The 27049-nt window shown below is 41.8% G+C and overlaps 1 protein-coding gene across 3 annotated transcripts in view; it reads left to right on the top strand.

The window, feature by feature from the left end:
- The window catches only part of COL4A4 (collagen type IV alpha 4 chain), a 139802-nt gene that overhangs the window by 46750 nt on the left and 66003 nt on the right, over positions 1–27049 (top strand). For all 3 annotated transcript variants that reach the window (XM_047773662.1, XM_047773663.1, XM_047773661.1), the window contains exons 8-21: positions 3145–3213; positions 7375–7410; positions 8907–8969; positions 9307–9342; positions 9521–9562; positions 13448–13528; positions 14350–14403; positions 15419–15478; positions 16349–16393; positions 16696–16749; positions 17521–17590; positions 18330–18434; positions 22506–22670; positions 25863–25952. In XM_047773662.1, the coding sequence (XP_047629618.1) occupies positions 3145–3213; positions 7375–7410; positions 8907–8969; positions 9307–9342; positions 9521–9562; positions 13448–13528; positions 14350–14403; positions 15419–15478; positions 16349–16393; positions 16696–16749; positions 17521–17590; positions 18330–18434; positions 22506–22670; positions 25863–25952 (970 nt within the window). The remainder of the gene's footprint in view (positions 1–3144; positions 3214–7374; positions 7411–8906; positions 8970–9306; positions 9343–9520; positions 9563–13447; positions 13529–14349; positions 14404–15418; positions 15479–16348; positions 16394–16695; positions 16750–17520; positions 17591–18329; positions 18435–22505; positions 22671–25862; positions 25953–27049) is intronic.

Below are 27049 nucleotides of genomic sequence, written 5' to 3'. Positions count from 1 at the left end.
GGTATTTGGTAGTTCTCGTAATGGCTGGAAGATTGAAACTCTGGGGTCACTACAAGGCTACTGATGTGAAAGGGCTCCCTCTTAGCTGAGACTCAGAAGCCAGAAGCTGCTTGCACACCTCAAGCACTGCCCTTTCATCATGTCAAGACACCAGCAAACACTCAAGTTTCTATCTTCCTGCTTGGCAGCATCGATGGTAGCAGAAAAGGATGTCTTCCTCATTGCTGCCTTCCCGATCTTATTAAGTACATCTCCCGGAAGGAACCTACGCACATCCAGCTGCAGAGTGACCTGGGAAATGTAGTTTTTAGCTAACTACACCCTCCCCCCACCGCCACTCCTCTGGCCCAGTCCCTGGTAGTGCAGAAAGAAAAATGGAAGGGGTTTGGAATGGAGGTTCAGAAACAGGCGACAACAGCCAGCCCTTGAGAAAACTTTACTGCTCCTGGCTTCTTTTTCCCCTTCAAAACTTTGGACTTGCATTAAAACGGAACTTCAGCAAGAACTACTTTTCCCTCTAACACATCACCTTTCTCTCTCTTTTCCTTCTTCTCAAATAAAGAGCGGAGATGATTTGGCCTTTCAACATTAATTTTCTGTGACATTCTTCAGCCTTTCCACGTCATTAATTAAATATCGTCACCCAAGATTCCTTTTAAAATGCTTTTTCGTCTCCATCACAAGAATTTTGCTTTCTCCTAGGACTTTTCCTTTTGCTCCAGATCCTAGTGTTAATGATCTGAATGTCCACATTGACGCTTTTTCTAGTGGTACCAAGTAAGCAAGCAACTTCCACTGTTAAGCTTCTCAACCACCCTGCTTTCAAACGCAGCCACTTGCAGGCTCAAGTACAGCCTGGTGAACATACCTTTCTTAAGATCTTCAGATTCAGTCCCGCTTCATCCCACTGAGCATCCATGAAGTTTCAAGAGAGCAGGGTTCTTGATTTTGGCTTTAAGAGGGCAGGTGGCACTGACCACGGTACTGAAGTTTGTCATCATGGTCTCTTCGCAAAGCAATTTTCTTTTCCTTGACCTGTTTCACATATAGACAGTCCTCACTTTGCCCAGGAGCTTGAGAATGTGCAGAAAGCAACCTTAGCATCCGATGGGAAAATTACTATTGTTCATGACCTTGAAGATATTCAAACCATGGCTAGCACATAGAGAAGATTTTTTAAAACCAATATTTATTTAGTATATTGTCACCTAAAACATTAGAAACATTGAGAATTAAAGCATTTTGTGTCTCTGTAAAAACTTAGCGAGGTAGTCTGTCTGAACTGTGCTTGCCGTCACCTGGTTGCATAACTCAGGACATGAAGCGAGAGTGTTTTCTGTGCTTTGGTGATGCTGTGCCCTTTTCTAAGTTTGGACCAGCTTCCCATGTTGTGAAATATCTCAAGGGTTAGGGTTAGGGTTAGGGTTTCACTTTCTCTGGCACGGCTTCATCGCTTTTGTCACAGTCCTTCTTTTTTGTTGGTAAGTGTGTCTTCCTTAAGTGCCTGTGGCTTGCATGACAGCAGAGACCACAGTCCCACAGTATCTATCTCTTCCGTAGCGCCACTTACTTTCTATTTGAATTTCATTTCCAGTATAATCATTTTTCACGTCCTCACTTCATTTTCATCTTGGTCGGCCAGTCCTCTTTCAGCGATTTGTTTTGATCCAGTGTCATTTGGGTTTGTCATGGGGAGACGCAGCTACACACTTCGATGTCTGTGTGTGAACCAACAGGTGGCAGTGACCCATCGCTGACAGCCTTGGAAGGGAGTGATGTGATCACTGATCATGAATCTCGAGTGACTTTTGTAGTGATCTGTGGACCAGCCGGCTAGTGATGGATGCATGTCCTTTACGCAGTGACTAAGTTAATGCCCAGTGGCAGGTGACATTTGAACCAGTTTGTTGGAGGACTGATGTGATATGACTTATTTGTGGACCTGAAACTCGCACATATCGAAAATGTGCGAAGGAAGAATTGCCTGAGCAAGCAAATCTGATTTCTCAAGGAAACTATTGATGTAATTTATCACAAAACCGTGGAGTACCACCCATAGGAAGCGAAGTCACTTACTCTCCTGAGAGGTATTAACTTTGAAATCTGTGTGTCCTTCGTAGAACTTGCTATATGAAGATGGTAGAATTTTTTTCCCTATCTTTTTAGGGCCGCATCTGCGGTGTATGGAGGTTCCCAGGCTAGGGGTCTAATCGGAGCTGTTGCCGCCAGCCTACACCAGAGCCACAGCAACGCAGGGTCTGAGCCATGTCTGCGACGGACTCCACAGCTCACGGCCACTCTGGATCCTCAGCACACTGAGCGAGGCCAGGGATCGAACCTGCCTTCTCATGGACACTAGTAGGATTCGTTTCTGCTGAGCCACAACGGGAACTCCGCAGGTGGTAGAATGTTTATGAGGTAACCAAGTTAAAATGTATTAAGATACTAAGCAGCACCTTAAGTAGAAAAACTTTGGGGAGAAAATACAGGGAGGTATTTCACTCACTTTTTAAAAATACTCTAACAAACTTGGAGTGACATATAAAAACTTCTAATAGGTCAGCTATACTCCCCAGAAATTAAACAAACAAACAAGCAAGTCTAAAGAAGGTTTTATGTTTTTTAAAAGTTAATCTTACCAAAGGCTACCTAGGCTCTGTTCTGAGTACAGATACTGAAATGTAGAAAATAACTTTTTTGCTACTTTTAAGGTATAAATTATTAACTGTTGCAGAATTGCTTATTTACAAGAATAATCCCAGTATTATGTGCATTCTGGTGCAAGGAAAAATGCAGTTTTCCTGCTGAATAGTTAGTAAATGTTTATAAATAAGTCAATGTATTTTATATATAAATGTATATTATATATTATTACACATTGTAAGTATATACGTTATGTGTCTTATAAATATATATTTGTAGACATTCTGTTTTAGGAGAGTCCTTAATAGATTTTAACCAAATATTGAACAAATACATATGAGAGCCCTAAGATGATAAAAATAATGAGAACAAAGAAATCTCCGCTAATGAAATATAATCATAATGGTAATTTTATTGGCGAGTAAAATTTCATTTGGAAAAGAAAACACTGAAATAGTAATATGCTTTTTTTCCCATTTTAAGTGACTATTTTATTTTCAGGGCCTTCCTGGGGAAAAAGGAGAAAAAGGAAATTCGGTGTTCATTTTCGGTGCCATTAAAGGTATTCAGGTAAGTTTTATGATCAGGATGGGTTTAAAACATTTTTTCTTCCCCATATGTGTAAATCCATGCAGAAAACACCTTGGCTTAAGATTTCCTTTGAAATGTCTCTAAGGATGCTGGGTTTTGGGGGGGGGGTTGTTTTTTTGTTTTTGCTTTTCAGGGCTGCAGTGCAGCATGCTGAAGAAGTTCTCAGGCTAGGGGTCGAATCAGAGCTGCAACTGCCAGCCTACACCACAGCCACAGCAATGAGGGATCTGAGCTACGTCTGTGACCTATGCTGCACCCACGCCACAGCTCACAGCAATGCCGGATCCTTAACCCATTGAGTGAGGCTAGGAATCAAACTGGCATCCTCTTGGATACTAAATGGGTTCATTACTGCTGAGCCACAGCAGAAACTCCTGAAATGCTGGTTTTGATCATTACCTAAGACCCTCTGAAATGGCCCAGAGCTCTTGTGGGAGGGCCCTGAGCTTCAGCATCACAGGCTATAAAATCCCACCACCTCCCAATGATTCTTACAGAGGTGCAATGACTGCATTTATTTCAGGGGTTCTCAGCCTTGGGCACTACTGACATTTTAGGCCAGATAATCATTTGTTGTGGAGCCTGTCCTGTGCATTGTAAGATGCTGGTCAGTTTCCCTGGCCTCTCCGCATTACATGCCATTAACACCCACCATCACCAGCCCCCCACATACCCAGACGCTGTCTCCAGACATTGCCAAATGTCTCCTGGGGGAAGACACTACTCCCAGGTGAGAACCATGGATTTATTTGTGGTTAAAATATTGTGATAGTAATACTTAAATTATTCAGCATGCTAGAAATCACCACTATTGAACTTGAAAATTAAAGACATCTAATTACACTCTCCTTAGCAAGTTGAATGATTTTTTGTTTTTAGTAGAAAATGATATCCAGATATTCAGAAATAAACTCTTCAGTGACCACATCTCTCTGAGTAGCCACAGATAATCAGAGGAGATATATGATAATTCAAAGGGAGAGATACAGGAGTTCCCATCGTGGTGCAGTGGTTAACGAACCCAGCTAGGAACCATGAGGTTGCAGGTTCGATCCCTGGCCTTGCTCAGGGGGTTAAGGATCCGGCGTTGCTGTGAGCTGTGGTGTAGGTCGCAGACACGGCTTGGATCCCAAGTTGCTGTGGCTCTGGCATAGGCTGGCGGCTACAGCTCTGATTCGACCCCTAGCCTGGGAACCTCCATATGCCGCAGGAGCGGCCCTAGAAAAGGCAAAAAGACAAAAAAAAAAGGGGGAGAGATACAGTACATTTTCAAGAAGTGGTCATTTCTCCTAAGGAGGGCTATTCTACAATAATTAAACAGTAGGCCTAGGTTGCTTTAGGACCTAGGGCTCAGACCCCAAGTTCCATGCCACCCGGAGTGGGCACACTGAATAGTGATTGATCCCTTAAGGAGCTCACAGTATTTGTTTGCAGCCTCTGTGCCTCTTTTTACTTGTCAGACAACAAGTACTATGCTTTTGTTTACAGCTTAAATGATGTATTAATAAACATAGCATCAAAAGCATGGTCAGTCTAGGGACCAGTTCGATGTCCTGGAAGGAGTCATGTGACCTTCCCCTGCCACTGTGACTTCAGGCAACCCCTTGAACCTCTCTGAGCCTCATTTTCCTTAGTTGTGAAAGAAACTTAAAACAACACCTATCCTGCCTTCCTCTCGGTGCTGATGAGCTGTCATAATGATTTCTTTTGCTGCATATTGCAAACTACATACGATCCGATGTTAGTTATGGTGAGTAGTTTCGATAACTGTCCAAGAAGGAACAAGTGAGACAGAAGGAGGGATGGACACAGAGAATTTCGCATCTTAAAGAGAAACAGCTAATCCCTAATAAAAGTGGCCTGCAGATCCATAACCTGGAGGAAACAATGGTTTTAAGAGCTTCTATCCACTTCGCACCCATTCGGATGGTTGCTGTTAAAAGAACCAGACAATAGGTTCGATCCCCGGCCTTGCTCAGTGGGTTGGGGATCTGGCGTTGCCGTGAGCTGTGGTGTAGGTTGCAGACGCGGCTCGGATCCCGAGTTGCTGTGGCTCTGGTGTAGGCCGGTGGCTATGGCTCCGATTAGACCCCTAGCCTGGGAACCTCCATATGCCGTGGGAGTGGCCCAAGAAATGGCAAAAAGACAAAAAAAAAAAAAGAATCAGACAATAACAAGTGATAGTAATCATGTGGAAAAGTTGGGACCCTTGTGCATTGCTGTGGAAAAGGTAGGGTGATTTCTCAAAAAATTAAATGTAGAATTACCCTATGACCCAGCAATTCCACTTCTAGATATATACACCCCCAAAAGAAAGCAGGAACTCAAACAGATCTTTGTACACCCGTGTGCACAGGAGCATATTCACAATAGCCCAAAGGTGGAGGGACCCCACCTATCTCCCCGCTGAGGAACGGATAGACAGCCTGGGGTGTGCGCATATGACACAGTGTTGTTCAGTCTTAAAAAGTGAGGGAATTCCGCCACACGCCACAGCACGGATGAACCCTGAGGTCATTATGCTAAATGAAATAAGCCGGTTACAAAAGGACCAAAAGAGTGTGATTCCACTTAGATGAGGTTCCTAGGAGTCAAGTTCCTAGAGACAGAGAGTAGAATGGTGCTGGCCAGGGGCTGGGGGGAGGGGCCGGGGGTTGGTGTTTAATAGATGGAGTTTCCGCCTAGGAAAGGAAAAAGTTTTGAGGAAAGGAAAAAGGAAGGTGGAGGTGGTTTCACCACATGGTGAGGAAATTTCATGCCGCATACATATACACTTCAAAATGGTTAAGATGGGACGTTCCCCTCATGGCGCATCGGAAATGAATCCGACCAGGAACCACGAAGTTTCAGGTTCGATCCCTGGCCTTGCTCAGTGGGTTAAGGATCCGGTGTTGCCGTGAGCTGTGGTGTAGGTCTCAGCTGCAGCTCGGATCCTGCATTGCTGTGGCTGTGGCGTAGGCTGGCAGCTGTAGCTCCAATTAGACCCCTAGCCTGGGAACCTCCACATGCCAAAAGTGTGGCCCTGAGAAGACAAAAAAAGACCAAAAAAATGGTTAAGATGGGGAGTTCCCATTGTGGCTCAGCCAGGTTATGAACCCGACTAGTATCCATGAGGATGTGGGTTCGATCCCTGGCCTTGCTTAGTGGGTTAAGGATCTGGCGTTGCCATGAGCTGTGGTGTAGGTCACAGATGTGGCTTGGATCCCACATTGCTGTGGCTGTGGCCTAGGGTGGCAGTTGTAGCTCCGATTTGACTCCAGCCTGGGAACTTCCATATGCTGCAGGTGCGACCCTAAAATGCAGGGGAAAAAAGCCTAAAATGTTAAATTTTATCATATGTATATTTTAAATTTTGAAAAAAAAAAAGGAGACTGTATTCAATAGAGTCTATACCTCCCGGTCCTTTAAAGTAGGGAGAGTTTCAGAGCAGAGTCCCACTGTGGCAGGTATGCCCAGAGGCCAGGGTGAGAGAATTTCTACACGAATTCCCTCTCCATCCACTCCAGGGTGATTACAAGATGTCTATTAAGGGAGACAAGGTTTGGCAGTCAGAGGAGAGCCAGTTAAACTGATGAACTGGGACCACTGGCTGGAGAATTTAGAACTTTTTCTTTTGGCTTTTTTAGGGCCTCATGTGCAGCTTATGGAAGTTCCCAGGCCAGGAGTCCACTCAGAGCTGCAGCTGCTGGCCTACACCACAGCCACAGCAACGTGGGATCCAAGCCACATCTTGGACCTACACTGAAGTTTATGGCAACACCAGATCCTTAACCCACTGAGCGAGGCCAGGGATTGAACTTGCATCCTCATGGATACTAGTTGGATTCGTTTCCGCTGCACCACAACAGGAGCTTCCTAGAACGTGTTAAACAGAAAGATGAAATCTTATTTTGATCCCATGTCTTCATGATTCCAGCAATCATTCCTTGGTTTCGGGTGAGTAGTAGTAGAATTCAGGGCTTAAGAATAGAGATAAAAACTCCCCTCCCTAGAGCCCTTCCACAGCTGTCCTTTCAACCCTGCCCAACTGAACAAACCGCACAGATAGCCCAACTCCTGTGTGTGTTTCTACTTCTCCGTCTTGTGGGTTTTAGGGAAGTGGTGTAGCTCCCCTAATACAATGTATTGATACTATTGCAGGGCGACAGAGGGGACCCTGGACCTCCCGGCTTACCAGTAAGTCTCCTGGGCAGGCCACGTGTTTCTCTTTGCTCCTTAAATAGCCTATGGTCCCCACTAGTTTGCATCTCAGCAGGACTGACTAATTGCTGGGGCCCCCTCAGGGCAAAATGAGAGTGTGGGTCTCTCATCCAAAAATTATGACGAGTTTCCAGATGGTGACAGCAGAGCCTTAAACCAAGCATGAGATCCTCTGTGTCTACATACGTCCAGGGAGCCCAGGGAGCCATCCTTGGATCTCAGCAAGCTTCTGCCTTTCTTCCTCTTCTATCTTGGAATGGTTCTTTGGTTTTGCTCAGGTAGCCACAGTCACTTAACATTTAGGAAAATAAATCTGCTTAGAAACTACATAAGTAATATATGTCCAGGGAAAATGATTTTGCCTGCTGAATCAGTAATTGTGTATTCTCACCCCATCTTCATGTTCCTGGCATTTTTATTAATTAAATGATTAAATTTGCCTTTCTAATTTATCAGTGTTGACAAGATTAAAATTGAAAGAATTTTGCCTCCTTGTGATTCACCCGTAATTTTGCTTGGTAACTTCTGGCTGTTGACAGGATTACGGCCCCAAGCCTCGTGTTTTTCTTACGACTCAGGAAACTCAGGTCTATGTTATCAATGAGATACCTTGATGTGGCTGTTGAAATAAATACCCCTTCGTCCGAGAGTTAGCAGAGATGTTTCAGCTGTTTCGCGCTCACATGTCATTCATTTGATGTGAGCAGGGCGAGCTGGAGACTAGAGCGCCTCTCTTCCTACTTCTAGAACTGCCCACCTAAAACCTTTCCTTGTGAATTTATATGTAATTATGCCACAACTTAACATATTCCAGAAGAAAATTGTTTAGTGCTGAATTGCCTTAATCTCTCTTTTTTGGGGGGGTGGGGTGGGGGAGCCCATGGCATGTGAATGTCCCCAGGCCAGGGGTTGAACCCATGCCATAACAGCGACCCGAGCCACAACAGTGACAATGCTGGATCCTTAACCCACTGAGCCACCAGGGAACTTCTGAATTGCCTTGATCTTTAACTGAGGACATTCCATTCCCCACATTGCTCTTTTAGGGCATGTTGAAAGAGTATATTATGAGTATAAATACATTAATATTTTAATTTATTTAATGTGACTGAGCATTAATATTTTCAAAGCATCCTGATGTATATTAAAGTTATGACATATATGGCATTTAGGAGTAATGAGTTTTCTTTGTTCTCTGCTTTTGCTACTACAAGATTGATTTGTGAATAAGTAGATTAATCTCTGGGCCTTGATTTAATCCCAAACGTAGGGGCTAGTCACAGCCACCAGGGTGCTGCTGCCCATCTGCTCTGTGCCCTTTTCCTGGCTGTGTCAGAGATGCTGCCCACGGGGGCCCAGCAGGGCAGGTGTACCAGGAATGTGATAATCCACGGGGATGACACAAAGCTCGTGTGTGAGTGATGACTGTGGTTTTTGGTGACAAATGCACTGATTTTTTTCCTCATGTTTAGGGAACTAGAGGAACGAGAGGGCCAGCAGGCCCAGTGGGATGTCCAGGAGAGCCGGGATTAGCAGTAAGTACAGCACTGCTGATTCTGACCCTCTAGAAGCCCCCACTGAACATTTAAATAAAGCAAAAAAAAAAAAGAAAGAAAAAAAGAAAAATTGCAGGCACAGGTGGGTTCTTTGTGAGACTCTCACCTGATGAATGGGTGCCCACCCACCATCTTCAGTGTGGGTCCTGAAGTCCCCAGGGTGGGGTTGGGGATGGGGACAAGCAGCCCAGTCACGGTAAGAAGTCCATCATGTGAGTTTCAAAATTAATTCTGCTTCTGACCTTCTGAATCAAGCACACGATCTTCTGATTGCCATGACTGATAAGTGATTTGTATGTTTTTGCTCTTGATTTAGGGACCTCCGGGCCCACCTGGGAGTCCAGGCTTGAAGGTGGGTGGCCTTGAGGAAGATACACAAAGTCCCTGTAGTCAGAATCATGTCTTTCCTCTTTTCAGAATTCCCCAAGTATTTACTAAATCCACTTCAACAAATTGCTTAACCAAAGTCTCGCTTGCTCGCAATTACTTTTTAATATTCAAAAGCGATCTGTTTCCTTTTTCTTTTCCAGGGCAATCCTGGCGTGGGAGTAAAGGGGCAAAGGGGAGACCCGGTAAGACCCCCCTTTTGCACAGAGGGGCAGATGTTAAGATGAAGGTGCTGCCCAGGTTGAGGAGGCTGCTCTGATGATCGCTTAACTTGTGCTCTTTAGCGAGTCCCTGCCGAGTTTTATGGCCGAGAACTTGTCTTTGCTGAATTCTAATGGCCCCGTTACCCTTGCCCATAAATGACCTTTCTGATAAAATGAAACGGTACGTTCAGATTAATTTCTGTGACACCCCCACCCCCACCCCGGCCAAAAGAGATGGAACATTTCTGAGAATATATCTGGAATAAGAATTTCGTGGAATTACTGCGTTGTTTGGCTTCTTATCACAAATGTCATCCGCATCCTCATCTTCACACAGAAGTAAAAATATAAACAATGGCCACGCAGAGTATGTAGCAGCAGAGTCTCCACTCCCTCCACTCCCCACATCCCGTGGTCCTTCCTGCGGCAGCACAGAGCTGAGTGAGGAAAAGCGTTAGAAAAGCTTTAAGGTGGTGGCTCATCGGAAACCACCTGCATATTGAAGCGTGGGGGGAGTGTCTCTTGCAACAACTGTGGGAAAAAGGATATTGATTGTCAACCCTGTGCCAGGCTAGGATGGGTGCTGGCTGTGGGCATCTCGGCTCTCATGGAGATCCTGCATGGTGGGATCCGTTACTGTCCAGCCATTTGACAGAGAGACACCCTTGCCAAAATACATCGGAAGACGTCATGATGTGGGGAAGTGCCTGGGCTATAAGGTTGAGCAGAAAGTACAGGTTGCAAAAGTAGAAACTCCACGTTTTCAAACCAAGACAACAACAATAAAGTCCCTAACATATGCATTTAGGGTAGGATTTCTCAACCTGGACAATGCTTATATTTGATGGTGGGGGCTGTCCTGTGAAAGGTGGGTGCTTCCCCTCCCTTGTGACAATGAAAAATTGCCAAATGTCCCTGGGGGAGGGCATGGCCAAACCTTGCCCTCCCCCCCACCCCGCCCCCTGCTTTGAGAACCACTGGCTTAGAGAAATAATTGGGAAAAAAATAGATGAAAACAATGTTTTTCTAACTTGGAAATCATGGCCTCCTGAGAATATGTTTGCCGAAACGCCAAAGCCCTAACACCCCAGTTTGAGAAACCCTGCATGGTGGCCCAAGGCAAGTGTTGCTCCATTGGAGACCTCAGCATCATGCCATCAGACGTGTTTGCAGACTCAGGCTGTAGCAGGAACGTGGAAGTATTTGGTTATGAGGTGGCTTCTCACACTAGCCAAAAAAGGCTTTTTAAAAAGTCTTTTGGATTGGCAGGTAAATAAAGACATAATTTGGAAATGTTGATGCCGAACTCTCAGAATGTCCGAGAACATGTTTGCCCACCTTGTGTTTAGACACACTGTCCTAGGAGTTCCTGTCGTGGCGCAGTGGTTAAGGAATCTGACTAGGAACCGTGAGGTTGCGGGTTCGATCCCCGGCCTTGCTCAGTGGGGTTAAGGATCCGGCGTTGCTGTGAGCTGTGGTGTAGGTTGCAGACGTGGCTCAGATCCCACATTGCTGTGGCTCTGGTGTAGGCCAGTGGCTACAGCTCCAATTAGACCCCTAGCCTGGGAACCTCCATGTGCAGAGGGAGCGGCTCTAGAAAAGGCAAAAAGATAAAAAAACAAAACAAAACAAAAAAAAAACACTGTCCTAAATGGTTGTTACTCATTTATCTTGAGTGACGTGATTATGGATCATTTAAAGTTTATTGTTCATACTATGGTATGAACAAAAGTCATGGTATTTTTGACTAAAATGAACATATGAAACTGTTACAATATGAAAAAAAATAGCAACACGACCAACCTTTTTTTTTTTTTTTTGTCTTTTTGCTATTTCTTGGGCCGCTCCTGCGGCATATGGAGGTTCCCAGGCTAGGGGTTGAATCGGAGCTGTAGCCACCGGCCTACGCCAGAGCCACAGCAACGCGGGATCCGAGCCGCGTCTGCAACCTACACCACAGCTCACGGCAACGCCGGATCCTTAACCCACTGAGCAAGCAAGTGCAGGGACCGAACCCGAAACCTCGTGGTTCCTAGTCGGATTCGTTAACCACTGCACCACAATGGGAATTCCTCAACCAACCTTTTGACTCTTCAGCTCTCCAGCCTTTCTGGGGTTTGTACAGGTTACTCCAGTTACAAGGATAAGTGTGGTTATCTTAGCAATATGTGTTCTGCATTTATTCAGTATGCAAATCCATATTGTTTATGCATTCGTTCACCACTTATTCATGCAACAGATACCCTTAGAGCAGCTAAACACCCAGTCTGTCTTAGGTATGAAGATGCATCAAGAAAAACAAACCAAGCCCATATCCCCAACCTCCTGATTCTTCTGTAGTGTCTCAGGTGTAAATAGGGGTTGAATTATTGGTCGTATTTTTTAAATTTAAACTGGAAACTATATTCTTCTTTCCCAAGCTCCACTTATTAAAAACATGAATGGTTTTAATAACCGTATATTTGAGGGTTGAGTTTGTTCCACTCAGTGCCGAAAGTAGTAAGCATTTTATGTGCATTATCTATTTAATAAAAGAATTGCTGAAAGCAGAGAATGTTATAATCTCCATCTCACCAAGAAGGGGAGTAAGATTTAGAGGAATGAAGGCAAACAAGGATAAGGAGATTTTAAAGAATTTGCTCAAAGGAACCGTGTCAGTAAGAACTAACTTGTTCACACAGGTGATGATGTGACCTACTTCTTATTCTTAACACAAGAGGGAAGATAATTCTAAGTGTAAAATAATAGAAATATTGGGAAAGGTATAAAATAATCATCTTTTAATTAAAGATGAGAATTTATGGTTGTCTTGTGGCAAAAGCAACTTAAGGAACACTTTCTCCTTTAAGAGAATAATATCCACAATGGCCTAAATGAAAACTTTTGGCTAATGATTTTATACAGAGACGTGTGAAACATTAATGAATTCAATATACCTAAATATAACCAAAGTGGAGTAGCTTGATAAGTGGTAGCATATTCTCATGATAGATTATGATATAGGTATTAAAAATCAGGTTTTTGAAGACTTTTTGAAGAATTTCTAGCATAACAGGAAAATTGAAAAAAATGTTATATTATTATATACTAAATTATTTAAAATTTTAATAAAATGTATATAACAATATGAACTATATTCTGTATTTAAATCATGCTTATATGTTATTATATAGTATTATTATGATTATAATTTTTTAAATTTATTTTTAGGGCCTCACCCACAGCATGTGGAAGTTTCCAGGCTAGAGGTCAAATCAGAGCTACAACTGCTGGCCAATACCACTGCCACAGCTATGCCAGATCCGAGCTGTGTATGAGACCTACACCACCGCTCATAGCAAGCTGGGTCCCCAACCCACTGAGCGAGGCCAGGGATCGAGCCCACATCCTCATGGATACTAGTTGGATTCGCTTCCCCTGTGCCATAAAGGGAACTCCTGATTAAAATACATTTTAAATTATTTTTAACACACCATTTAATCACATCTACATGTATGTAAACATGGCTGTTATGCACACACACACACACACACTCTGTATATACATAGTGATATATGCACATATACATGCAAGTACGCACACTCACCACAAAGAACTATATCAAAATTTTAATAGAGATTACCTCTGGATGGTAGGATATGGGTCATTTTTATTTTTTAAAACTACTTTTAACAGTATGTGTTATTTATGAAAAGCAATGCATTTTTAAAATTACATGATGTATTCGCCATGATTTTTATTTTAAATCCATGCCACACAAGATTGTAAACATTAAACTACAACCGGTGGGTGAAAATCTTCTTCGTTTCAAATTTTATTTCAAAATAAAATTAATATAAAATTCTTATTATCTTGATTTTTTTTAAGGGTGAGGTTGGCCAACAAGGTTCTCCAGGACCCACCCTATTGGTACAGCCGCCTGATTCTTGTCTCTATAAAGGAGAAAAGGTAATTTCCAATCCATATGACACCTGGGGAAAGCAGTAACAGCCCCCATTCTGAACTGGTTCCCCTACGAGCCAAGAGCTGAACACCTACATGCAACACTGTTTCAATCCAGAGAGAAAGCTCTAGGTTGGTGCTATTATTAGTCCCGCTGTACAGATCCGGAAAAGGAGGCTTTGAAAAGGCTGGAAAGGTTACCCGTGTTCTCCAGTTTATGAGCTGCTGAGTGGCAGACCTAGCTTGGGCTGCTAAATTCTGACATGTCCTCTAGGATATAGTACCTGGTTAATGTCTTTGATGCGTGGGCTGAAAAGACCACTGGAAATACAGGTGTCCTGTAGATGCGACATATGGATCTGATGTTTGGATAATTGAAAAGGTGACAAGCACATAGAACTGAGCACATAATAGACTCTTGGTAAATAGTAATTCCTTTGTCAGCCTCTGGCACTGATGTTAGCTGATGCCATGCACAGATTATTACCAGTTTTCTGTTACTGGATTAAATTTTACTGCCTTGCTCAAAATGAGCCTCTCCTCTCAATGGCTATGTTCTCGGCTTGCATCTGCAGTCCTGATTCCATGGGTCCATCCCCCCAACCCCTGCCCCGTATCCCGTGATGCTACACCTCTCACACTGTACTGACCTGAAAAGGGTCAAGTTTAAAGGTGCACTTGGATCTTGTTTGCCAATTAGCAACAGTTGAAGGCAGTCCCTTATTAAAAAATAGAAAAATGGTTGTTGAGAGAGGTAGTTTGTGAAAGAGATGGAATGTGGTATGTTAAATAAGAATAAGCCAGATTATATTCCTTGTGATTTTTAGGGATTTAAAGGCATGCCTGGAATGACTGGACTTCCTGGACTATCAGGACCCAAGGTAATTTATTTAAATACATTTTGAATATGATTTATATTTTTTCCGTTATAGTTGATTTACAGTATTCTGCCAACTTCTACTGCACAGAAAAGCGATCTAGTCATACACATATATACACTCCCCTTCTCGCACTATCCTCCATCATGTCCCATCACAAGTGACTAGATACAGTTCCCTGTGCTATACAGCAGGATCTCATTCCTTATCCATTCCAGATGCAACAGTTTGCATCAATTAACCCCAGACTCCCAGTCCATCCCATTCCCTCCCCCTCCCCCTCCCCCTTGGCAACCACACGTCTATTCTCCAAGTTTGTGAGTTTCTTTTCTGTGGAAAGATTCATTTTTGCTGTATACTAGATTCCAGATATAAATGATATCATATGGTATTTGTCTTTCTCTTTCTGACTTACCTCACTTAGTATGAGAGTCTCTAGTTCCATCCATGTTGCTGAAAATGGCATTATTTTTTCTTTTTTATGGCTGAGTAGTATTCCACTGAGTATATATACCACATCTTCTTAACCCATTCATCTGTGGATTGACAGTTAGGTTGTTTCCATGTCTTGGCTATTGTAACAAGTGCTACATTGAACATACAGGAGCATGCATCTTTTTCAAGGAAAGCTTTGTTCAGATATATGCCCAAGAGTGGGATTGCTGGATCATGTGGTAGTTTTATATTTATTTTCCTGAGGTACCTCCATACTGTTTTCCACAGTGGTTGTACCCATTTACATTCCCATCAACAGTGCCAGAGGGTTCCCTTTTCTCCACACCGTCTCCAGCATTTGTTATTTGTTGACTTGTTAATTATTTAAATACATTTTAAACAAAATCTGTATGATGTGCTAAATTATTTTTATTTTACCTGGTTATTATCTTTGCTTTAAGTGCTGATATAAGTTGCTTTCTTAAGCTGCCAGCAATCATTTTTATTTCTCATTTTGTTTTTGCATTCCCTATTGCTGAAATAGTGTTGCTTGAACCCCTTTAAATGTTGTCATCTCTTTAAGGGAGAACCTGGTATTGGGACAAAAGGAGAGAAAGGTATTCCTGGGTTCCCAGGACCTCGGGTAAGGATCACTCATGCCGTCCTCAACCTCAGTGAGTTTGGACGCATTTCTGTCTCACATTTTTATAAGACGAACTCCGTCTTTCTGAGAGCTCCATAGTGGCTATTCTCTCCAGTAGGAATACTATATTTCAGTCAGCAAGAACTGAGTAATAGCTCACTGTCCCAGATTTCCCTTCCACTAACATCATTTAGATAAAACAGGCAAGCGGAAGATGAAAGAATTGGCAGGAAGGAAGGGGATTGTGGCCTTTCCTGACTGGCTCAGCGTCGGTGTGATAGCAGCTTGGAATTGTTAATTTAAGCCTATTGATAAAAGAAGGTCCTGATCTAGGGGCAATGGCTAGAAAAAAACACAGCATCAGGCCTCTAGCATCTCCACCCATGTCACCAGTGGAATCCCCATCTGTAGAGTCGCTGTGAAGCCCAGACCCCAGCAGACAAAGGCACGGAGTTTATCTGACTCTCGATTTAATACTTAATGGGGACAGTGTTGGCTTCCATGGGTAATTCTTTTGCTGATAATGCTCAAGGCAACTACTAATCTCCAGACAAATTATGCTGCAGTCATTCAAAGATGTTTAGCCCAGTTCAAGCATTAAATTAAATAATTTAAAATGGAAGGGGAACAAAAAAACCCAAAAGTATGTTCTCAATTTAAAGCACTTTTGAGGATATGATTTTTTTTGAATGAGACGAGACATCCATTAAAATAGCAAATATTATAAAGAAATGGGATCCATTTTGCGTTTATTTCCTTTATGCAGCTACCCACCAAGAAGTCTCTTAAGGTGAAAAATGATTCATTGAACTGGTTTGTGTATTTTGATTTAATTCTGCTTGTGTGTGTTGATTTTTGTGAATTTTTTAGGGTGACCCTGGTTCCTATGGATCTCCAGGTTTTCCAGGATTAAAGGTAAGTGTACACCATTATCGAGGTGATAAATACTTTTTCATTAGTAAATGCAATTCAGTATCATTCAAAAGTTGAACCTGGGCTTATAAACTCACACATAGTAATAGGTAAGGGAAACACATTTATTTTTTGTTACATGATTTTGCTAAAAACTAAAGCACAAAACAGTCTGATGCAACTTCAAAGCAGTGTTAAGATTCTGCACTGACTCTCAGTAAGCATGGGTTGTTCAGATTAAACCAGAATGACATCATTTGTCATCTAATCACATTTTTTAAAGGCATGTTTTGGGTTATTTGTAGGGGGAAACAGGACTGTTTGGAGATCCTGGGCCGATCGGATTTCTTGGTCCAAAGGTAAAAAAGTGAGCCTATTTGAGTACAGCCGATAACATTCTATATTCCTTATGTTTTCTTGTTTATCTTTTAAAATACTTCAAAGAATCATTCAAAAATGAGTTCATTTTGCATATATTATTTTAACGCATGTTGTGATGATTACATTATGCATTCGAGCAAGGATCCTTTTGAAGGTGAATAATGATGATAATTTCAAAAATTCCTTGGGGATCACAGAGTAGCATAATTAAAAACCAGGGGAGCCGTGACGAGCTCTTTGCTTTGACCACCACTGCATTTTTTCTTTCTTTTGTAATCTCTGTAACTTCCCTTTCAGCCCTTGTGCAGGGCAAGCCATGGTGGCATTAAGGGGACAAGGTGAAGGGGGACAATATTTGCTGTTAGAACAAATAGATTCTCTGTAGATTCAGAGACTATGGACGAATAAATTAGTTGTGGTCAAGTGCCAAGTTAGACATTAATGCTCATAGTAGCTCTAAGAAACTTCATGGCTTCAGAGGTATCTCATTGATGGGCATGGAATCATCTTTGGCGTTGGAATTTTTTTTTCTTTTGTGAGAACTCTGCCAGTGGGCTCCTGTGCTTTTAGGTGGGAGGTTGCATCATTTTGTTCCCCTTAGAACTCTATGAACTATGTATTTCTCTAGTCAGCCTATAGGCTTTATTTCTCCTAGGCATACACTCTTGGTCTTTCTGTTTACTGAGTGCCAGAAAGCATGAGAAACATAGTAATGTTTCTAAGAAAACTGAATCAAGGCATGATTTCAGGGGGATCCTGGAGACCGTGGGCACCCTGGACCACCAGGTGTTTTGGCAACTCCACCTCTTCCATTCAAAGGTTTGTGTTCCATCCAATTTTTCTATAAGTTACGCGGAAATGGGATTTGAGCAGTCCCGAAAGAAGTTTGGCCCTTTCTGTAGTTTATACACTAGGCAAGCTAAATATCTGAACTCTGCCGTGACTATATAATTATACAAGTGCATCTTGGGTTATCTCTAATCAGCCTAAGACATCAAATGTGATTTTAGTGTATAAACTGCATGCTGGGATTTTTATGATACGACCTTTCAGAAAGTGGGTTTTTCTAATCGCTAAAAATGTGTGAAACCATGACTAAGCCCTGCCAAGATGCTGCCTGCAGGAGAACAGCAGCCTCAATCCATGACAAATTCAGCACTGCTTCAAGTGCATGTGTCTGAGGAGGAGGATCTAAGATACTGCATTTTTGTCCCTGTCTGGTTGATTGTTTATTTAGTTAGTGATTTTTGGCTGCCCCACAACATTTGGAGTTCCCCAGCCAGGGGTCAGATCTGAGCCACAGTGTCGAGCCACACCACAGCTGGATCCTTAATCCACTGTGTCTGGCCAGGGATCAAACCTGCGTCCCAGCGGCCCTAGAGAGGCCACTGATCCCTTTGTGCCATATCGGGAACTCCAGATATTGCATAAAGATGGTGACACATTGCCAAACAGTCTCCTCGGTGTGCTTTAGCAAGCCTCACAAAAGTAGTTGTATGTGAATTGTAAAGGTATAACTATATATTTATTATATACATTATGCCATTATTTTTGGCAGGCCCTCCAGGGGATCCAGGGCATCCTGGCCGCTTTGGAGAAACAGGGGCTGTTGGACCACCTGGGCCCCCTGGGCCCTCAGGTAGACCAGGAGAAGCCTGTGCAGGTATGAATGAGCCGGCTTTTTACACATCAAGTTTGCTATACCCTCCCCACACCAGGGCTTCGCCACTCTCATTTGAAAATCAATGAGATTTGGGATTATTTCAAAAGCACTGATGGCTGTGCCTACCCCAGACCAGGAATGCTGGGCGCTCTGGGGGATGGAGTCGGGCACCTGTTCTTATAAAAGTATCCGCATCCTTCTAAGGTACAGTCAGGGTTAGGAAACATGGAACTTAAAGCAATTAACCACTTAATTTGAAGAAATTCGGGTTCCTGGGCTGCAACCTCAGAATTATTCAATCACTATGTATGTCTAATAGGCTCCCTTCAAGATGACCACATGCAGGTAAGATTCGGAAGCGCTGCTAGGGTTAAAGTGTGTCTTCAGGTCCTTCCTACCTTCTTGAAAGGCTCTTTTTATTGACATCTACTTGTTAATATTTAGTTCATCCACCTGGGTCTTAAATATTCTGCCTTGAATGTGGAACTATGAATTGTAAATTAAAAAAATAAAATTTTGATTCAGACTTAGTTACAAAAATGAACAAAAAAATCAAGTTCTCCCCACCTCCCCAACAAAAAACAATCCTAGTCTCCCCACCCCCCCAAAAAAGCAAAACAACAACCAATGGCTCACGGTAATATTTGATGAAAGCTGGAAAAACAACCCTGTTGACACAAGATCTTCCAACTACTTCAAGTGCTGTCTTAGTTAACATTCCCCATAAGATGAGGAGTAGAAGTTGAGAGGATATTTGCATTCTGTGAACCCAGGAGAACTGATTAAACATGTGAGGAGAGAAATCTAGAATAAAGTATTTTATCCAGTCTGCCTCATGTTGTAGTTATGGAGGAGTAAGACGTTTCCTGAGCTATTCAACTGTGAACCAAAAATTCTTGTTTAATCTTCCACGAAGCTATAGCTTTCACTTTGTAGGATCTGGTGACCACGGAGGCCGTGAATAAAGCTTTGTTTAGTTCATTTAATCTTTAGCCATGGCGGCCGTGGCTTACCTGACCCAGGACTATGTAAACCATAGAGAATACGCTGCTGATCCGCAAGCTCTAGGCTCTGCTTTCACCTTTCCAGTTTGTTTATAATAAAATGGTGCCTCCAGCAGAAGGAAATCAAACCCCAATGTAAGTGACACATCTCAAGCAGATTCAAAACCGAGTATAACAGGAAGCCTCTTAATTCCAAAAAACCTTTTAAAAAGAATTAACTCGTATCTTGACTCTGACCCATGCTAAGAAATACATTTATATTATATAACATGTACATTACATTACGCAATATATATGTATCCATATATATGGATGGTTGAAAAACAAGTTTCACCAAATGATATCTTTGGGGTATATGACACTCTATTTTCTATTTCATTCTTTTCTTTGGGGGAAAAAAAAGGGTTTTAATGCTGGCCACAGTTTAATTGGTTTCTCGTCCTATCAGTGGGTGATCAAGGCTGTGATATACCATCTACTGTAACCCATTATTCCTGTTGGAAGTGGGGGAGCCATTTTCCTGGCACTGGGACAAGATTGTACACAGCCTCCAGATCCATCCAATGACTGACTCTGGAGATTCCAAGCCAGGTCTTGGGATATTATGAAGACAAGATGATGGCCAAGTCCATGGAGTAGATGTTCATTTGGTTTTAAGTACACCAATGTGTGTAGCCTTTATTATACACATTTTATTTTATTATGATCAATAGTACTCACCACGAGATAAATTGGGTTTTGGAGTCAGACACCTGTAATTGAATCCCAGCCTTCCCAGCTCATGTGGTGAAGTGAAATAGTGATGTGTTTACACAAGGAAGTAAAACCGTTCCAGGTTCTATTACTTATAAGCTGTGTGGTCTTGGGCATTTATGAGACTTCTCTATGCCTCAGTTTTCCCAGCTGCAAAATGGAGCTCTTGTCACTGTCGAAAGAAGTAAAATGTATACATTTCTTAGACTACAACTCGGCACATAGTAAAAAAACTTACTGTGTTAGCTGTTATAATTATTATTGCTCATATTTGGCCTGGATTTTCTGTGCCTTGTCTATAAGGCACAAACTTTGCAAGGTTGTTTGAGGAGCAAAGATAATGTTTGGAAATATACGTAAAGCCCCAGCACATACGCCTGCAATGACAAAAATCATCAATGTCATTGCATACTACATTCCTGTTGACCAACAGAGTTTTAATTGTCTGTTGCCGAAAAAATAACCCCAAACCTAGTGGCTTAAAGCCACATCATTGGTATATTACCCTTCCTTCTTTCTTGGTTCAGGAATTCAGAAAGGGCTTAGCTGAGCCATCCTAGAGCAGGGACTTTCGCCTGGTTGCAGCCATAGAGTGGCTGGAACGTGAGGACTGGCTGGGCATCTGTCTCCTCCGTCTCTTATAGAGTCTGTTGGGCTCCTTTCTTAACCGAGGCATCCTTACAGCATGGTGGCTTCTGAGCAGCGACGTGGCTGCTATAGTGGCTCGGGACTCCAGCCCCAAGCATTTTGGCTCACAAGGCAGAAGCTGAATCATCTTTAATAATCCAGCCTTGAAAGCCATAGAGTGTCCCTCCAGCCACACTCCTCTGGTGCAATCACAAAAGGCCGGCGCTCTGAAGGGAAGGGGAGCACTCCACCTCTTGCGAGGGGCGTGTCGAGGCTCTTCCAGAGAAAGAGGGACAAAGGGCATCGTAGTACCATCTTTGAGAGTGACAGCCTTCCCCTGAGATTCTGGGCCAAGCATGCTTAGGGAGAAGCAGCTAGGAGAGGCCGTCGCTCTCACAGGAAGGCGACCACTGTCTTTAAGCTAAAGCCACCAAGAAGAAAGGAGAAGGATGTCATAGGGAAGCAGGATTTCACGGCTGCTGCCTTGCTTTTGACCTCTGAAGACACGGAACATCTGATGGTTCACTGAGAACCTGCCAATGCCAGATACTGCAGTAAGCTCCTTACATGGATTGTTTTGTTTAATCCTCATTACAAGCCTCTAAGGTAGATATAGAGGATTATGTAAGTTAAATAACCTACTTAAGTACCTCTGCCTGGAGAGGGGGAGGCCAGGTTCAAATCCAGCACCTTTATGCTTTCCACCAACCTAACTTGTTAAAGTATTTCACTATATAGACAATAATGTGAGTCCTTGTTTTTTTTCTTTTTCTTTTTCTTTTTTTTTTTGTAGTTGTATTAGGGAGGTATGTTCCCCATTTAATTTCAGGGTAAAAGCTTAGAAAAACTGTCTCCATGGAAGCATATCTCAAGCATGTGCAAATATCACATTTTAATAGCTAAAAAGGCAATGCATCCCACTTTCTCATGAAATTCTACTTGTTGACAATTATAAAAACAAAGAGCTTAAATTTATATCAGCATGATTTCATGTATTCTCATTACAAAAAATTTTTTTACTGATGTATAGTTGATGTACAGTATTATGTTACAAGTGTTCAATATCGTGACTCAGTTTTTAAAGGTTATACTGCATTTATAGCTATGATAAAGTATTGGCTATGTTCCCTGTGTTGGACAATACCTCCTTGTAGCTTATTTTATACAGAATAGTCGGTACTTCCTTACCTCTGTATTGTTCCTCCCCTCCCATCTCCCCACTAGTAAATACTAGTTTGTTCTCTATATCTGTGGATCTGCTTCTTTTTTGGTATATTCACTCATTTGTTGTATTTTTTAGATTCCACACATAAATTATATCACAGAGTATTTGTCTTTTTGCGAATCCATATTTTAATTCACTCTATTCAGGTTATTTTTTTATCAAGTTATCAAGGTGGAAAGACATTTAATATAATTTAAATGAAAGCATAGCTTTATATTCCAATAACCTTATAGCAAGGAGGAAAGATGAGAAGATCTGATCCCAAATCTTTGTTACCACTGGTGTGCTTGTTTCAAAGGAGGTGAGGCCTTTTGATGGCTAAGATGTTATTTTTAACTACATTTTCCCCCCTTAAAAAAAAAAAACTCCACAGCCTAAGAAGAATGTGCTAATGTTGATTTCTTTTATAGAATAATTTAATCTGAGAGTATATGTGGTTTTCTTTCTTGATTTCTCTTGGAGGCATGATGGGATCTCCTGGGCCACGAGGGTTTCCTGGTCATCCAGGATTTCCAGGGGCAGCTGGTATTCCTGGGAGAGCTGATTCTGCTCCAGGAAAACCAGGGGACCAGGGACCACCAGGCTTGCCTGGAGCACCAGGGCTGCCGGGACCTCCAGGATCGGATGGTACAGTGCTTTTCATTCACATTCGTTAGTGTTTGTGTTGTATTTGATATTTTCAGCATCATTCCCTTTTTAAAAAATGTATTTAATATTTCGTAAGCTAAGTGTAGTATTAATAATACAAAAGAGAGCAAAGCAATGGTGGACTATCCCATCAACTAAAGGATGTGAAAAAATTGGGGTGTGAATTTAAGTGTGATGATGGAATTTTATGCATTGACACAATTTTTTATCTTTAAGTGTAGTTTTCATTTTTATAAAGTTAGATATGGACCTGGCTCATGAGTCAAACAGCTCTGTGAAGTTTCTTGTAAGGAACTGCCATCCCAGGCAACCCTTTCTCCTATTTCTTCCTCTCCAGGGGCGATTATTTCCACACAATTACCTGGATGTCTTGTTATTTTCCTCTGTATTTCCATTCAACATACCTGTGTTGCAATTCCTTAATTTTTCAATTTGAGCATTATCTTTCGACTTCCCTCTCTAGTGGGTGAATTAATGTCTCTCCCTCCACCCCCCACACATGTGCACATTTTTCACTCTTACAGCTTATCAATAGCTTTATCATCATAATTCTCCTTAAATAAAAATTCAGTGTTTACACTGAAGGGTTATATAAATAACTCTTCACCAGGTTAGCCATAGGATAATATATATTATTACATTCCCAGGATAACATTGTGTTAATAATTGTCTTACATTCTTTGTGTGTTTGTCTGTTTTTCAGTATACTTATTGCTAATTCAACCTCGAGCCATGTAAAATTGTATAAATTTATGAATCATACATTCTAGCTCATTCAGTAGTCTAGCAGTATTGTTTTTGAATAAATATCTCATGGAGCTTCTTTAACCTGTTCAGATTAGGTGAGGTTGCAGTTTTACTAAGTTGATGCTGAGATACTGTATTGAGATCTTCCTTCACTATTATCCTAGGAATTCTTATTCTGTGAATCTCCATCTCTGTCTGTCTTTTTGACTCTCTGACTCTCTCTCTGGGTCCCTTGTTTCCCACAGCCCGTACATTTCTTCCAACAGTTTACTCTCTCATGATGCTTTGTGAGAAAGTGTGTCAATTTGGGTTATCTTCACTGTTTGAAATACCTTTATTCTGCTGTGGAGTTTGATTGATAGTTTGGTTGAAAATAAAATTCTAGATTGGAATCCTGTTTCCTCCAGGTTTTTGGAGGCATTTTCCATTGTCTTCTAGTGTTGTTACTCAGACCTTCAATTACGTTTAGATACTTGATCCTTTGTTTAAAAATCTCTTCTCACCTTTCAAAGGCTATATAGGAATTCTTTGTTTTCAATGTCCTTAAATTTCACAGTGATTTCCCTTGATGTGAGGACATTTGCAGGTACTCTGAGCAGTTTCAGTGTAACACATACCCTTCATTTCTGGAAAAATTCCTTGAAATATTCCTTTGAAGACATTCTGTCCTTTTTTTTTTTTTTTTCCTGTTTTCTATTTCTGGACTCAATATATTTATCTTTTAGAAAATCATTCTTACACATATCTTTTTCTAACCTTCATATCTTTATTTTTCTGTAACACTTTATAGAAGACTCTCAACTCTGCTCCTGAATTTTTAAATTTCCGCTTTCATAATCTTTTTTTAAAATTTCTGAGATTTTTGTTGTTGCTATTGTTCTCTTTTAATGTTTCTTTTTGTAGCAGCCTGATCATATGTTTTGGGGCTGAAATGCTTTGCTTAATCTACTTTTGAAACTATGTAGTCCGTTTTAAATGTTTCTTCTTACTGCATCCTCTGTTTTCTCCAGTTTTCAAGGGATTTGTTTTTTTCCTGCTACAGTTTTTGAGAAGGGGTTCTTACTATTTAGCTGCTTCATTGACCAATCATTCTGTATGGGGCTTCACTGTCATGCTGCTTCAGTGATACCAATTCCTAAACTTTGGGAGAGATTTCTCATATAAACTGTGTTCTTTTTCTGCTTTGCCCACAGCCTGCTTGGAATACTGTTTTTTAAGTTTTGCTAAATCTTTTTAGATTTTTTGGCTGCTGTTTCCTTTCTCTTTGTCTTGCAGGATTATGTTTTTTAATAATTTTTTTATTGTCTCTTATTTTGGGGAGAACAGGGAATTTATTGTTTGCCTTTAATATGTCATCTTCAATCAGATGTCTCTGAATTTTCGCTTTTACAAACTGCTTTAGGCTTTCTTTATTGGGTAATTATTGATAATTATAGGGGAAAAAGGATCTTTGCCATACATTTGCTGTTTGTTTATTTGTTTTGCTTTATTATATTTTTTGTTAATTTTGTTATCCATTACCTTGCTCTCCAACCCACTAAATTAGGGCTGAGATATGGTAGCAGAAACTCTATGTGACAATTGGTATGGTTTGTGTACATATTTTTTTCTTTTTGTTTTTTTTTAGGGTCCCACCTGCTGCTGCCCTATGGAGGTTCCCAGGCTAAGGGTCCAATCGGAGCCATAGCTGCCAGCCTACACCACAGCCCACGGCAATGCCAGATCCTTAACCCACTGGCCAGGGATTGAACCCGCGACCTCATGGTTCCTAGTTGGATTTGTCTCCACTGCGCCACAATGGGAACTCCTTATATTTTTTCTTTTTTTTATTAAAGTATAGTTGATTTACAGTGTTGTGCCATTTTCTGCTATCCAGCAAGGTGACACAGTCATAAATATATAAACATTCTTTTTCTCATGTCATCCTCCAACATGTTCTATCCCAAGAAATTGGACAGAGTTCCCTGTGCTGTACAGTACGACCTTATTGCTTATCTATTCTAAATGTTATAGTCTGCATCTATTAACCTCAAACTCCCAGTCCATCCCACTCCCTTCTGCCTCTCCTCTGGCAACCTCTCCTCTGGCAACCTCTCCCCTGGCAACTGCAAGTCTGTCTTCTATGTCTGTGAGTCTGTTTCTGTTTTGTAGATAGGTTCATTTGTGCCCTATTGTAGATACCATGTATGAGTGATATCATGTGGTGTTTGTCTTTCTCTTTCTGACTCGCTTCAGTTAACATGAGCATCTCTAGTTGTATGCAGATGTACATATTCTTCGGAGAGAGAGAGAATCATAAGAAAGGCATGGAAGAAAGAGTGGGGTTGAGGGCATGATGTGAATGTGAGAGACATTTCTGCTTGTTCCATGGATGTTCACAAAAATTGTGTGTTCTCTCTGCCTGCCCCCTTCCCTGCTGTAAAGCTGTGCATTGTAGCATTGGCCAACCTGGGCCACAAGGAATAAAAGGCAAAGCAGGTCCTCCCGGAAGAAGAGGCTCCAAAGGAGAAAAAGGCAAGTATGCATCAAAGGTAGCATTTCTGAAACACAACACAAGGCAGGTTGGGAGGCATTATGGAATGTACAGTGTGGCATTTCATTTAGAGTTTTCTACTTACCTTTGTCACCCTATGAATACATACTTCAGTGTATGCTTAGGATGTGATCAGAACTTACCAAAAAGTCAAATCCTTATATCTTGGAATATAAAGGGGCTATTTTACCTGCCACGAAATTTGCCTTGAAGTGATGACTTTTTTCCATGATATCCTCTTAATTCCTTGAAAAAAGCAGATAGGACAGTACTGATCTTTCATTTCCCTTTCTCTCTGTGGGTCCCATATTTCCCAGACTCCTCAAATGCCTATTGCTCTATGTTTCTACACCTGAAATTGTTTGCTGCCTTTTTGACCAACTGGGTCGGGGGCATGAGAGCAGAGGAGTTTGATTATGCTGAAGATGTTTTTTAGATTCAAAGTCCTGATGATTAGCAAATATGTTGTTTTGGATTATCAGCTGTAATATATGCAATGCAGCCAACGGTCCCTCTTCACCTATTATTTGGATCCTTTAAATATTCAGAGTTTATGTTCCAACCAATTTTTTGTTGTTGTTTTTTTCAGCAGGAACCAAAATAAGAGGGGTTTTTTTTTTGTTTTTTTTTTAAGTGGGAACCAAATAAGAGACTTCTAAACTTTTAAAAATAAGAAACATTATAGAGTTCCTGCTGTGGTGCAGTGGGTTAAGGATCGTGTGTTACTGCAGCTGTGCGTAGGTCACAGCTGAGGCTCAGATTCCATCCTTGGCTCTGTAACTTTGGGTGCTGCCAGAAAAAAAATTTTTCTCGGAGTTCCCGTCGTGGCGCAGTGGTTAATGAATCCGACTAGGAACCATGAGGTTGCGGGTTCAGTCCCTGCCCTTGCTCAGTGGGTTAAGGATCCGGTGTTGCCGTGAGCTGTGGTGTAGGTTGCAGATGCGGCTCGGATCCCACGTTGCTGTGGCTCTGGCGTAGGCCGGTGGCTACAGCTCCGATTCGACCCCTGGCCTGGGAACCTCCATATGCCGCGGGTGCAGCCCAAGAAATAGCAACAACAACAAAAAAGACCAAAAAA

The sequence above is a fragment of the Phacochoerus africanus genome, chromosome 3 (assembly GCF_016906955.1).
Source record: "Phacochoerus africanus isolate WHEZ1 chromosome 3, ROS_Pafr_v1, whole genome shotgun sequence".
In the NCBI taxonomy this organism is placed as follows: domain Eukaryota; kingdom Metazoa; phylum Chordata; class Mammalia; order Artiodactyla; family Suidae; genus Phacochoerus; species Phacochoerus africanus.
Note: the sequence above shows the minus strand (reverse complement) of the source record. Positions and strands in the feature narration are given on the sequence as shown.